The following is a 14566-nucleotide window of genomic DNA, read 5'->3' as shown; positions in this document are numbered from 1 at the left end:
CTAGATAAAAAGGTCTGTAGCTCTGGAACCGTATGGAGGATTAAAAATCAAAAGGGAAACACTCAGGGGAGCGGCAGAAGAAATAAGAGTAAAAACTCTCCACTTTTGACCTGGTGCCAGGTCCTCTAACTTCAAGGGGATTGGTGAATATCACAAGGTCATGGATTGCAAATGACGTATTGCTCCTTAAGGACAAGTGCGAAGAGCGATTCCCTAAAATAGGTTACTAGGAAACAATCTATGCAGTGATAAGAGGCTGTGATCCTATTTACCCTGCAGACCCATCAGCAGACAGTGCGTGCCGCCAGTCTGGAGTTCATTAATGTACAAGAATGTACTGAGGAATATGAAGCCACAAGCCATGCCTAGTGTACTGGGCAGAGGAGCACATGAGAAAAACAAATAGGTGTGTTTTCCTGTTTTTCAATTAATGGGGCTCTCAGGTTTAGTGAAGGGAGTAATCCCACTAAATACACAAATCACCTATTCACAGAAAAGATAAGTGTATGATCACTGAGGTTCTGACGATCAAGAGAACTTCATTTACACACGAGACTTAGGCCCCTGAATTTTGTGATTGGTCGGGGTCCCAAGCTTTGGATTCCCAGTGATTATACATTTATTATCACCTATACATGGGATAGGTGATAAATGTAATTAGTGGGAACACATTCTTCAAGGGAATATGTCACCAGATTTATGCTACCTAATCCGCAAGTAGCATGATGTTGAGACAGAGACCCTGATTCCAGCGATGTATCAGATACTGGTTTGCTTAGTGTAGTCTTTATAAAATTATTGTTTCATTAGCGAGAGATTATCAGAAGAGGACTACTTGGCCTGTGGCCAGGTTGTCTAATTACGCTCCCCCCCGTCCCCCACACACACAACTGATTGGCAGTTTTCTGCCTATGCATAGTGCACACAGAAAGTGGACAATCATTGGTGTGGGTGGGGTCATCCTCAGCATTCAGAGAACTGGCAGATCTGCAGCAGATTTTATCAAAACTGCAGCAAGCAGCCGAATAAGTGACATATCACTGAAATCAGGGTTTCTGCCCCTACATCATGCTGCTCTTTGATGGAGAAGCAGAATCCTGGTGACATATTCCCTATAATCCCTTCTCATGGACCCTATTTGGAAACAGAGTGGTAAAGTTAACTGATAAAGACTGCATAGCTATTGATTTCAAAGAGGATGTCCCACAAATAAATATGAATTAATATTTAATATTACTTCTTATGGGTTCTTTGATTTCTGCACAGCACATCCATCTCATGTGTCCAAGGCTGGTGGTCCCATGTGCTTATTCAGACCCCTGAGATTCTTCCTTATACGTCCTGTGAAGTGGTTACCGCTATTGTGTAGGATCAGGAAACTCAAAGTAGCATTTATTACCAACACTGTACGTTTCATAGTGATGGACATTCCAGGAGGGATTCAGGAGGACACCAGGGGGCGCTCCAACAAGCATTGACAGCAATATATTACGATACAGTAGATTTCTTTTAACTATTCCAACTGAAAAAATCATATCCCTATTTGTGATCTAGTAAAAATAAATTAATTGCTAATCATGGGACAATCCAGATATATTGTAGGGGTTCCCAGTAGTAATAAAACAGGGTAATGTCAGATGTGTGTAATATCTTTTAGTTGTGAGAATAGCAGGGGGCAGGATTCTACTTTTACTCATCCTTTATTCAATGTATAGATGTGAAATAGTCCAGGAATATGAATAAATGAATATAATGTCAGTAATGTTATTACATTATGCATTAATGAAACTGAAGGTGTCTGAGGAGCTTGAATGTAGAGAGGTAGGTGTGTTGTGCTCCATCTTGTGACAGGTCGTATCATTCACAAGGAATCGTATTGTCCTCTCCTTCTGCACTCAAGCTTTTAACTACAAGGATCAAAGAATACATCAATGTTCCCATACAGAGAAATTACAAGCCAAGTAAAGGCGAAGCACGGCACAATAATCGCATCAGATTTATGATAGCAAATAACCAACTTGATTAATTACAATAAAGTATGCTGATATGTGGATGCACCCAGGAAGATCGTGCTATCATTGTTATGGAAACAGGTTTAATTTACATAGTGCCCAATTCATCAAAGCCCTTAAGCCTGAACTGTGGTGTAATAAGCTTAGAACATTTACAAAATGTTGGTGCAACTCAAGGCTGCGCTAAAATATTTGGACTTTTGGGGTTCTGATGCCATTTTCGCCCAGTTCCGACAAAATTGGCTTAGCTAGGGTGGGACAGGAGGGTGGCAACACCCACCCGCTTGTCAAATTCATGATGAATGGCAATGTTACTTCCGCCAAAATCTTACTCCAGTCTATGACTGGAGTAAGATATGTGGCGAGGCATACACCACTTTTCAGATGCTCCTGATACATTAAGCGGCATGCACTGACTCCAGCACGCCCCCTCATCATGAGAAATAATGCCAAGGCTATAAAATGTCTTCTGCATTACGCTACATCATGCCATCCCAAACATATGAAATACACCAGTTTAGGCCTGGCAGTATAATGCTGGGACTGCCATGGGTCCCTGCTGATTTGGTTACCTTAAAAATCTACTCCACTATACTGCATGGCAGCATCACTTTTCTGGCACTATGATGCCAATTTTAGCTAAAAAAAATGTAAGTCTTTCTGTAAATTTGTGTCATAAAGTGTATGTTGCATATTCTTTGTGAATGGGACGGGGTTTGGTATAACCCCTTATACTTGCATTAAACTGTACAATGTTGCAGCATTTTAGCACAAAATCCACAACCCACTCACCATGTCCGAAATGGCCTAAAGGTTGTTAGCTAATGGCTTTCCTCCCTGTTCACTACTGCACCCTCCATGCAGGTACATTTACTGCACTGGGACATAGCTCAACTCAAAGACAGACAATACTGGTCCAAATGAGAAAAGTGTCAATGGGCACATGTAAAGTCACAACAAAATGGGAAACTGAAAGAAATTTAAACTCAACAGTAAAGTGTCACAAGGGCAAAGTTACCAGTCAGTATGTATGAAATGTTTAAAACGTGTATTGTCTTACAGCACTGAAGCATTTAAAGCCTAATTTTACATAAAAATGCTAAAATCTGCTATAGATCTCTATGTATATATTAAAATAAAAGTGGTCATCTTTATTTAAGTCATCAGGCCTAAGTCGCAATACAAGCTATTGCCCATGAACAGAAGCAGCACTGTTTCTTGAAAACAGCAGACTGTTCTTTTTTAATGCTAGTCTTATCTTTTAGAGGTATACTCCCAGAATCACATAATTTATCCCGAAACATTGTAAATGTATAGTTAGTATACAGATTAAGTCCAACATAACATTTATTTTTTGTATCTTTGTGTCTTTTTTCATGTCCCACGGTGCATCCAACTTCAAACAGCTGAATGGGTGGTCCTATTCCTATCTGATAACACGATATTTCCCAGCAGCACTTAATTCTCCTTAGTGCTACAGACCCCTTCCTCCCTGTCGTGTGTGCTTCTGACAAGCCCCACCTCTCTGAGCCATCATTGGGCTAATCTAAGTGTAGTATTCACATTATATGTGCACTGTCTGATAGTATACTGTACTCTGCCTGACCGATTTTATCTTCTTCTATCTATATCAGTATAGCTGCTTGTGTGGTTTTACAATGTTAGCTGGTTATAGCAAAGCTCACCTGTCCTGCACTCTTTCTCAACTGTAGTGAAAAGCTGTGTTTGTCTACTGACAGATCAGGTTTGTGAAGCTGCAAATGCTGCTCTGTTGATGCATATATGAGAAGATAATCCTCAGCCATATGCATCGATATAGTGGCATTTGAATTTTTACATAACTGGTCTCTCGGCAGTAGACAACAAACACAACTCAACTCATGTCTACCCCAGTATGCAGCCTTATCCTGCAGTATATCCTCTCAGCCTCTCTATTCAGAGCCCCATTCAGCAGTATATTACTCCTTTCAGCCCGTCATGCTGTATATCTCTCCTCTTAGCCCCTGTATACAGCCCCATGCTACAGTACATCATTTCTCTTAGTTACCAGCACAGATGTACACAATTGCTTTCCGGTGTGAGCGCCCGCCATGTAATGAAGGAAGATCTGTCCCTTTCTGTGACATCACCTAAGAGAGACTGCGCTGCGCATGATCACCCAGGAGCTCATGAACGTTCCCTGGATGGTTCCAATGACAACTAGAGGGTAAATAAAGCCTGGAGTGGTGTGACATGTGCAAAACAGGGTAGACTTAAAACTGAGTTATATTGGCACAAATTAATATATATGTGTGTACATTATTATAAGATCACACTGTGATTTTGGGAATAACCCTTAAGGGATAAGATGTCATTTGCCTACAGCCACCACCACCTGGGGGAGCTTAATAAAGATCTTAATAGCCCCATTGAACGCAATAATGAATTCATCTTTGATATAATGACTCCTATTTACTGCGACAGAGAAATAAGCTGTTGCGGAAAGTAGGGAGGAGATGGGATGGCTATAAAACGATGCAGTTTATAACATTAATTAACCTTACATGTACATGCTGAGCTCTTCTGAGCAGAAGTCACTCTTTATTAGTGACTTTCTCCTTAGGGTAATAAAAGGGTGCAAGGATTTGGAGCTTTGTGTCAGAAGAACAAAACCCTGACACCTATAAAGACACACAATGAAATCAGCACTGAATTTAGGACTTTTTTTAGACAATACAAAAAATATATACAGTACAGACCAAAAGTTTGGACACATCTTCTCATTTAAAGATTTTTCTGTTTTTTCATGATTATGAAAATTGTACATTCACACTGAAGGCATCAAAACTATGAATTAACACATGTGGAATTATATACTTAACAAAAAAGTGTGAAACAACTGAAAATATGTCTTATATTCTAGGTTCTTCAAAGTAGCCACCTTTTCCTTTGATGACTGCTTTGCACACTCTTGGCATTCTCTTGATGAGCTTCAAGAGGTAGTCACCATAAATGGTCTTCTAACAATCTTGAAGGAGTTCCCAGAGATGCTTAGCACTTGTTGGCCCTTTTGCCTTCACTCTGCGGTCCAGCTCACCCCAAACCATCTCGATTGGGTTCAGGTCTGGTGACTGTGGAGGCCAGGTCATCTGGCGTAGCACCCCATCACTCTCCTTCTTGGTCAAATAGCCCTTATACAGCCTGGAGGTGTGTTTGGGGTCATTGTCCTGTTGAAAAATAAATGATGGTCCAACTAAACGCAAACCAGATGGAATAGCATGCCGCTGCAAGATGCTGTGGTAGTCATGCTGGTTCAGTATGCCTTCAATTTTGAATAAATCCCCAACAGTGTCACCAGCAAAGCACCCCCACACCATCACACCTCCTCCTCCATGCTTCACGTTGGGAACCAGGCATGTAGAGTCCATCCGTTCACCTTTTCTGCGTCGCACAAAGACACGGTGGTTGCAACCAAAGATCTCAAATTTGGATTTATCAGACAAAAGCACAGATTTCCACTGGTCTAATGTCCATTCCTTGTGTTCTTTAGCCCAAACAAGTCTCTTCTGCTTGTTGCCTGTCCTTAGCAGTGGTTTCCTAGCAGCTATTTTACCATGAAGGCTTGCTGCACAAAGTCTCCTCTTAACAGCTGTTGAAGAGATGTGTCTGCTGCTAGAACTCTGTGTGGCATTGACCTGGTCTCTAATCTGAGCTGCTGTTAACCTGCGATTTCTGAGGCTGGTGACTTGGATAAACTTATCCTCAGAAGCAGAGGTGACTCTTGGTCTTCCTTTCCTAGGGCGGTCCTCATGTGAGCAAGTTTCTTTGTAGCGCTTGATGGTTTTTACAACTGCACTTGGGGACACTTTCAAAGTTTGCCCAATTTTTCGCACTGACTGACCTTCATTTCTTAAAGTAATAATGGCCACTCGTTTTTCTTTACTTAGCTGCTTTTTTCTTGCCATAATACAAATTCTAACAGTCTATTCAGTAGGACTATCAGCTGTGTATCCACCAGACTTCTGTACAACACAACTGATGGTCCCAACCCCATTTATAAGGCAAGAAATCCCACTTATTAAACCTGACAGGGCACACCTGTGAAGTGAAAACCATTTCCGGTGACTACCTCTTGAAGCTCATCAAGAGAATGCCAAGAGTGTGCAAAGCAGTCATCAAAGCAAAAGGTGGCTACTTTGAAGAACCTAGAATATAAGACATATTTTCAGTTGTTTCACACTTTTTTGTTAAGTATATAATTCCACATGTGTTAATTCATAGTTTTGATGCCTTCAGTGTGAATGTACAATTTTCATAGTCATGAAAATACAGAAAAATCTTTAAATGAGGTGTGTCCAAACTTTTGGTCTGTAATGTATATATATATATATATATATATATATATATAAATATATAACTATGGATATGATTTAGCTGATGCATCCAATATTTCTCTCAGCAGCTGATTTCTGCATATATACAATATGGATATCTAGGAAATATACAAGATAATATGTTATAAGAAAACACTCCGTACCAAGAAGTAATTATAGTCACATGTGTATTACTGATAAACTCCCCAGGCTCTCAAAGCTTCGGAGATATGAAAAAATCTATAAGTGTGTCCTTCAATCTCCAACGCCACATAGCTGTCAGGGTGATTAGAGTAGTGTGATCACTACACATGCTATATGTTCTCTTTCCAATACTACTGCAGAAATCACTAAGCTTCACCATCGGAGCTGCGGTGCTCAGGGGACCGTGTCTGCACCGAGAGGTCACATCCCACAAGAGAGACTTTTACATCCTTTCCCTTTAATGAATGTTGTAAAATGCAGGATATAAATCAAAAAGGTGAAAGCATATCACCAAGGAGCTGGCAAGATCCAGGTACCTGGGGCAACCACAGTTACCGACATTTCCTTCCAGCCCTGGAGGAAGATGAATAAAATATAAGCGCATGCAATAATTTGACGTTTGTAGACATGTTTATAGCAAAGTGGCCGCAGCAGAGTCATATACATTCCTGAGCATCGGAGTATTAAACGCCTAATTAATACCATCGGCACAGGAGCCTTGTTAGGTTCAGAAACAGATTCATCTATTCCTAGAAATTTCTGCATTTTGATTAGCATCTTACAATAATGCACAGACCAAGACGTGATGATTGTTTATTTTCTGTGCAGGCTCATTATTAATACCATATATTTGCATATTTATACCTAATTAAAATGTTGCTGACCTAGTAAAATTAAGACATTGTATAATCAAAGCTTAATTAGTGTGTGAATATAAATATATGCAGTACAGTACTATGCAAAAGTTTTAGGTTGGTGCGAAAAAAATGCTTCTCTTTTGTTCATTCACTTTGTAACTTGATAAAAACTATTAACATTTCTGTTTTTTAAAGCACTTCTTCCACACAATATATGTATAATATACTGTATACGTGTGTGATTGGGTGGTCACTGAGGAGCGAAGCAGAACGTCGCTGGACACTGTAGAGAAGGGCGATAGGTGAGTATATTAATATACTCACACTGCATTACATGCACATACAATTTTTTAGCATAGCGGCTGGTATATGCCCACTGGTGAATTCATATAGCAATTAGTAATGGTGCAAATGCGTTAGCAGGAGCATTGATGGGCTGTTCTATGAAGGTCTAATCTACTTACTATACAGATATAATCTATCCTCACCTGTATCTGTGCTTCTGAAGACTGTGGACAATGTTGGATGCAGGCACAATGGGGCACAATGTGCAGCAGTGTTAAACCACCGCTGACCAACCGCATGTTAATAATCGTGTAGTATAAATGCACTTTAACATACTAATCTGTTGCAAGGTAAACACTTCTCTTATCTTCTGCAGTCAGAGAGACTGTTATAATTTTTTAATCCTCACTTGACTGCCATCTTTAGTTCCAACGAATATGTTCACTTTGCATAATCCTTTTTTTTTTTTTTTCAAACAAAACCCAGCAAAAGGTTGAACACTGGGTGTCCTGTTGCTGGGCCTCCTGGCAATCAGCTGTAACCTAACAGTATGCAAGTGTTTTATTTAATCGCATGTATGTCCCCACTGAAATCAACTGGTTGTCTATGTAATACGGGGACCTACCAGGTCCAAGAGAATGTTAAATGCTCTAAAGATGCCGTGCAATTTCGAAAAAGAGATTCCCACGTAGTAGCTAAAAAATTCCCTAACACGGTATTTTTAAAAAGAATTGGTAAAGCAGATAACTATTTTGGTAAGACATCAATGGTTTTAGAAGATGGGAAATTCAAGCCAAAATACAGTTGTGGCATAATCGTGGCAGAGTTTAGCTGGGGGTTATACTCATGTAAAGTGACAGATGAAATGTAATTTGTTGCTATGGGCACCACCATTCACCTTTGTTCTAGGTTTGAACACTGCTGATAGTCATTCCCTACTTTTTTTTTGTCTTTTGCTTTCTTGCAGCCCAGTCTCTCCTTATAGTCCTATAGTGAATCAAGTCTATGTTATGCCTTTATTCTGGGAAAATTGGAACATTTATTACAAATGAATGCACATTAAACAGAGATGGACTTTATTCACTTATGGCTACATTCTTTTTCCAAAGTCTATACTTACATCATTTACACATAATTCTGCTGTATATCATTGTGCAAAGTATAGCAGCCCAATGTAAGGCTCTGTCTAAACTTGCACCATGATTTCAGCTTTTGAAAAAGCCATAATCCAAAATATCTGTTTTTAAAAGGCGTATTCCCATCTACAACATTAATGAATCATAAAAATATTATACCTCTAGAGCCGGCACCAAAGTCGACGATATGCAGTCCCTTAACCCCTGATGCACCTGGTAGAAAGACAAGATGCGGAAGTTCTTTATGAAAAAGGATGATGATGTGAGTCATCAAGAAGGTCACACAACTTCTGAAACGTTCTGCAGCAGCTGTGATGTGTGTAATTTATATAGTAACTCTGAAAGTCCTCAGTGGTTGATACCTTTTAACGGCTAACTGAAAAGATGGTAAACATAGCAAGCTTTCGAGACAACTCAGGTCTCTTCTTCAGGCTAATATTAGCCTGAAGAAGAGACCTGAGTTGTCTCGAAAGCTTGCTATGTTTACCATCTTTTCAGTTAGCCATTAAAAGGTATCAACCACTGAGGACTCTCAGATTCCAATATTGTTCTATCTACTGGCTATCACGGTATAAATATTCTTTACCTTATAGTAACTCTATAAGTTCCCTTGGACTTCTGCTACCTACCTATATATTCAACCCGCACTGGTGTGCATGTATATGATCACCCAACGTTTTGCCCACTGGTCCAGTGTTCTCATAATTTTCAGTAGGATGTACGTTATCATATATATTAGCTGATAGGTTGAATACTATGGATCTTAGTCATTTTTAAACCCAAGTAACTGAAAAAAGAAGTGGGTGCTAGTAAGAGCCAAATCCCTCTTGCAGAATCAGACACAACAGTATTTCCTACGGATGAATACATGACAAGCTGCTCAGGGCGCTGTTGATGTGCTTTGAATGCGCACATACAATTGCTTATTCCATGCATTTCCCCTGCAGTAGAGGCCTCATTACAGCAGCGGGTGCGGTGGCAAGCAGATGTTCTTTGAAGGCACAGTAAACAGGTTTTTGTGCCTAGTATGCCATAATAGATATTTTTCTTGCTTTTCTGAAAGGTACCGCATTAAATACGTGAACAGTTACTTTAATGCTGAAACTGAAATAAGCACTAAACCTAACAAAAGGCCAGTTTTCCCATCCACACTTATTTACAGAAATATTTCTGGAATCGCATGAAACAGTATAAATGATAGGGTAGACATTATTCTGGATTAAAAAAGAGAGGACTGAGTATACAGCATATAAAAAAGACTTTATTAATAGAAGTATAGATACACAATATTATAAATATGATGAAATGATGCAGATAGGGAGACGATACAGAGCCACAAGGGCGCAAATAGGGAGACAGTCTGGAGCCACAAGGGCACGTAATAACTATCCACGACTAACCAAAATGGTAGGATAGTGTAATGGAGGGAAAAAGGGGAGGGAAGGAAGGTAGAGAAGGGGAAAAAGAGCGACCCAAAGCAGCATATGCTGATAAATGGTAAGATAGGAGAGATATCTATAGAAGGATATCAGTACATTAAATAATGGTAAATACATATCCCATTTTTCCCCCTAATGGGGCCAAAGTAGATAAAATCCATATATAGGATACACTCACCAAAAAGGTCACCAACGGGCGCTCAAGGAGGGGGTCAGGGAACAAGGCAGGAGCAGACCAGTGTGGAACCTGCGCTCTTTTTCCCCTTCTCTACCTTCCTTCCCTCCCCTTTTTCCCTCCATTACACTATCCTACCATTTTGGTTAGTCGTGGATAGTTATTACGTGCCCTTGTGGCTCCAGACTGTCTCCCTATTTGCGCCCTTGTGGCTCTGTATCGTCTCCCTATCTGCATCATTTCATCATATTTATAATATTGTGTATCTATACTTCTATTAATAAAGTCTTTTTTATATGCTGTATACTCAGTCCTCTCTTGTGTTTTTTCACTCATTTTGAGTAAGCAATTTCTTGTGCGACCATGGGGTGTGAGTTGTGGTCTTTCCGCACTCCATATTCGTGATTTTCATTATGCTGGCCATAGTGTTTATTATTATTCTGGATTACAGTCTTGACTAATGCATGCCTATGCAGACCGTTAAAGCCCAAATATTCTGTACTGCTAATTTGTATTGTCACTGCTCTAGGAATGCCATACCACTCACAGCACAGGGGATGTTCACATGGAGCATTTTCACATCAAAGTTTGCTGCATTCTTACAGTCATTTTTATAGAAAAACACACAAAAATAAGGCAAAAATGAACAATCCTTTATGAAAGCAAGCCACGGCCCCTCTATCAGTATTTGGTCAGTATTCAGTCAGTATTTTTTCTCAGGACTTGGAGCCAAAACCAGGTGAGGAACAATCAGAGAAAAGGTATAATAGAAACACGTCACCAATTCTGCATTTATCACCCACTCCTGGTTTTGGCTCCCACTCCTGAGAAAAAATACTGACCGACTACTGATAGTGGGGCTGTGGCCTTTGGGTGTATATTTGTGTACTGGAAGAACATATCATTGTCAGGTGAATAATAAGGGAATGCTAAGTTAAAATGACACTTTTTAGAGCAAACAAGAATATTTTTACCTTTCTTAGGCTAAGTTCACATGTCCAGTAGTCATCAGTGAGAACGGATCCAGCAATCCGTTGAGAAAAAAGTTGTGCAATCTGAACTTCTTTGTCAGCCTGAAAAAAACTGATTGCAGCTGGATCCGTTCTTTTTAACATGGAAGTCTATGGAAAACGGATTGGCAATGTAAGCTGGATTGGAAATGTTCTGACATCAGCACAATATAATCAGATTTTTTTTTACTAAAAATAAATGTAAGTGGAGAGCCTGTTCAATGAAAGGCTCTACAAAGGTATGGACCATGTCTACATCACAAGAAGTGTAACACCTAATTATTGACTGATCTCTCATTTATTTTACCACTACCCAATTACTTTAGATTCTGTCTTCAAGGAACTTGTCATCTGGATTTTATACCCCAAACTAATGACATGTATGTAAATGCTGATTTAATCCTTACCTTGCTTGTAGAAATCCGTTTTGCTCTTTTAGGGAAATGCATTATTGAAATTGTATGTTTACTGAGTCACAAGTGCAGTGGGGTTGGACATTGCACTTACAACTCTCCAGCCTCTCTCTCTATTCCCCTCCCACCGCCGGCCCCCTGTCTCTGACTGACAGGTCACTCCTGTTTCAGTGACCTGCATCCTCTGAACAAGATCTGTCCGTAAGAGACAGGGGGCTGGCGGTGGGCTGATAACAGAGAGCTAGGAGAGCTGTGAGAGCAGGGCCCACCCACTGCACTGCTAATTCATTACTCAAACGGTTTGAACTATGGATTTCTTTAAAACAGCAAGACAGATTTTTACAAGAAAGGAACTGATTTTATCAGCAATACAAACATGCCATTAGTGTGGGGTATAACGTCCTGATGACAGGTTCCCTCTATTTAAGGACAGTTCAGTAAAATTGATGCATGGGGGGGGATCAGGGACAGTAAGTTTTCATTCACTGTCCGGAAAGCCTAAGAGATGTCCACAAAGACAAAGGTTTACAATACTTTGATTCAGAGCTAGGACTGTGTGCAATGCAGGATTAGACTAGTGAGTACAGGCTTATATGATGGAAAGCAGCAAAGTCCTTCCTGACATTAAGAGGTTAAAGCTAATAAGCAGCAGAGAAACATGAGAACACCCAGAAGGCAGATGATCCAGGGCTATGTTAGAAGCATAGGTCCTATTCTCGTCTGGCACTTGAATTATCTTGTTTATCTGCACTGCGGTTTTTGTGGTATTGATGTCTACCTCTGTCTCTGCGAGGTGCCACCCTGCTGGCATTTTTTTTAAGTAAAATGATCCATCATGTATTTTATTTCTTAGGATACAGTAACAAAAGATATCAAAAGACTAACACTATAAATATTCTTTTTAAATAACAGAAGTAGAAAGTTACATCAGCAGTTGTGTACATCACACTTGGCTCTCCATTAATAGCAGTGAAATATTTAATACATTATTGGTGGCAGACTTCGATGCCCCCAGGAATCATGTAGGACAGCTTATCTATCACAGCCAAATTAAAATGAATAATGATATTGGTAGGGCCACCCACAAATACTAGAATGTAATAAAGTCGTTGCATCGTAAGCATGAAAGGCGGCTGTTCTCATCCTCATACATAAGGCTGATTTGACTGCAAGTATGTAGAAAGTGGGGTTGTTTTAATGCTTTTGGGAATGATTTTTTTAATTTTTCTTTATGACAGTAAAATATTTTACTTACATTTATTCCCAAAAAATGAAGGAAATCAAATTGTGTCAGCTTTCTTTTAGGGTATTCCTATGTAGTGATGAATTTTTTGTTGGCCTCTGAAATATCCAGCTTGTTATAGAGCTAAATACTGCTCTGAAACTTATACATGCAGAGTTATGACCAAGAATCCGGAATAGACTCCAAAGTCCCCCATACATACTTGATTAAACTTGGCCAAACCTGACAATATTAACCAACCATCTAATGTGTATATAGGCATCCGGATGAAGTTAGAGAGATAACAGAATGGACAAAACTGTACATCCAGATTGCGAGTGATTTCTCGCAATTGGGCATACAGTTATTTTTGATGGATGGCATGAGCACAGGAGTTGTGCTCGTATTATTGTTATACACAGCTGAGCTCCGGCTGCATGTGTTGAGAGCGGACATAGCTCCAATCTGAGCACTTTAACCCCTTAGATCAGGAATGTCAAACTTAAATACACAGAGGGAAAAAGTGAAAAACTTGGACAAAGTCACGGGCCAACCAGTATAATGGGCCCCACAGTCCTCCATAAAGAATAATGGGCCCCACATAGTCCTCCATAAAGAATAATGGGCCGCACATAGTCCTCCATAAAGAATAATGGGCCGCACATAGTCCTCCATAAAGAATAATTGGCCCAACATAGTACTCCATAAAGAATAATGAGCCCCACATAGTCCTCCATATAGAATAATGGGCCCCACATAGTCTTCCATACAGAATAATTGGCTCCTCATAGTCCTCCATACAGTATATTGGGCCCCACATAGTCCTGGGCCCCACATAGTCCTCCATACAGAATAATGGGCCTCCCATAGTCCTCCATACAGAATAAAGGGCCCCACATAGTCCTCCATACAGAATAATGACCCCACATAGTCCTCCACACAGAATAATGGGCCCCACATAGTTCTCCATACAGAATAATGACCCCACATAGGTTCTGGTGTTGGGGGCCAAATATAACCACCCTGTGGGTCAGATTTGGCCCATGGCTCGGAGTTTGATGCGTATGCCTTAGATGCTGCTATCAGTTGTGACAGTGGCATGTGAACAGTTTGACAAAGGGTAATCGCTCCCTTTGTCAGCCCATCAGCACCACCACAAAACGATCATGGTGGTGCCAATAGTTATAATGGCAACAGGAGACCTGGCCTTTGTGTCTGCCATATGTCTCAGCCAATCAGATACCGCCAGGGGCGGAACCTGATAGGCTGTCAGTCAAACACTGCCATGTTAGAAAATCGCCGTAGTGCATAAGTACTACAGTGTATTATCAATGCGATCAAAGGATTGGATTTCCAAGCCCCTTTGTGGAGCAGGTACATACTGAAAAAAAATAAAAAAATGTCTTTCAATGTTACAAAAAGTAAAAATAAAATTCACAAAATCACAGATTTATTAATAATAATGAGAATAATAATAAGAAGAATATTTATTTGTTTAAAAAAAATCCTCTGCAAAAAAAACCACATGTTTGGTATAGCAGAATTCTGACCCGTACTATAAAAATATATAATTTTTCATCCTGTACACTGTACAGGAAATGTTGTTAAAGGGAATCTACCTTCCTAAGCCATTTACATGGACATGCAAATCATAGGAAACTGATTAAAATGTCACCATGA

The 14566-nt window shown here is 39.9% G+C and overlaps 1 protein-coding gene across 4 annotated transcripts in view; it reads right to left on the bottom strand.

Moving 5' to 3' along the window:
* The window catches only part of KIF26B (kinesin family member 26B), a 607348-nt gene that overhangs the window by 480384 nt on the left and 112398 nt on the right, over positions 1 to 14566 (bottom strand). The window contains exons 3-4 of one of the 4 annotated variants that reach the window (XM_073672795.1): positions 11216 to 11362; positions 8787 to 8840 (exon numbers count right to left, since the gene is read on the bottom strand). The exons of 1 other annotated variant lie outside the window; for it this stretch is intronic. In XM_073672795.1, the coding sequence (XP_073528896.1) occupies positions 8787 to 8840; positions 11216 to 11362 (201 nt within the window). The remainder of the gene's footprint in view (positions 1 to 8786; positions 8841 to 11215; positions 11363 to 14566) is intronic. 2 more of the 4 variants (XM_073672796.1, XM_073672797.1) reach the window with 2 other exon arrangements.

The sequence above is a fragment of the Phyllobates terribilis genome, unplaced genomic scaffold, assembly GCF_046119375.1.
Source record: "Phyllobates terribilis strain yellow unplaced genomic scaffold, ASM4611937v1 Scaffold_3__8_contigs__length_932513732, whole genome shotgun sequence".
Lineage (NCBI taxonomy): Eukaryota > Metazoa > Chordata > Amphibia > Anura > Dendrobatidae > Phyllobates > Phyllobates terribilis.
Note: the sequence above shows the minus strand (reverse complement) of the source record. Positions and strands in the feature narration are given on the sequence as shown.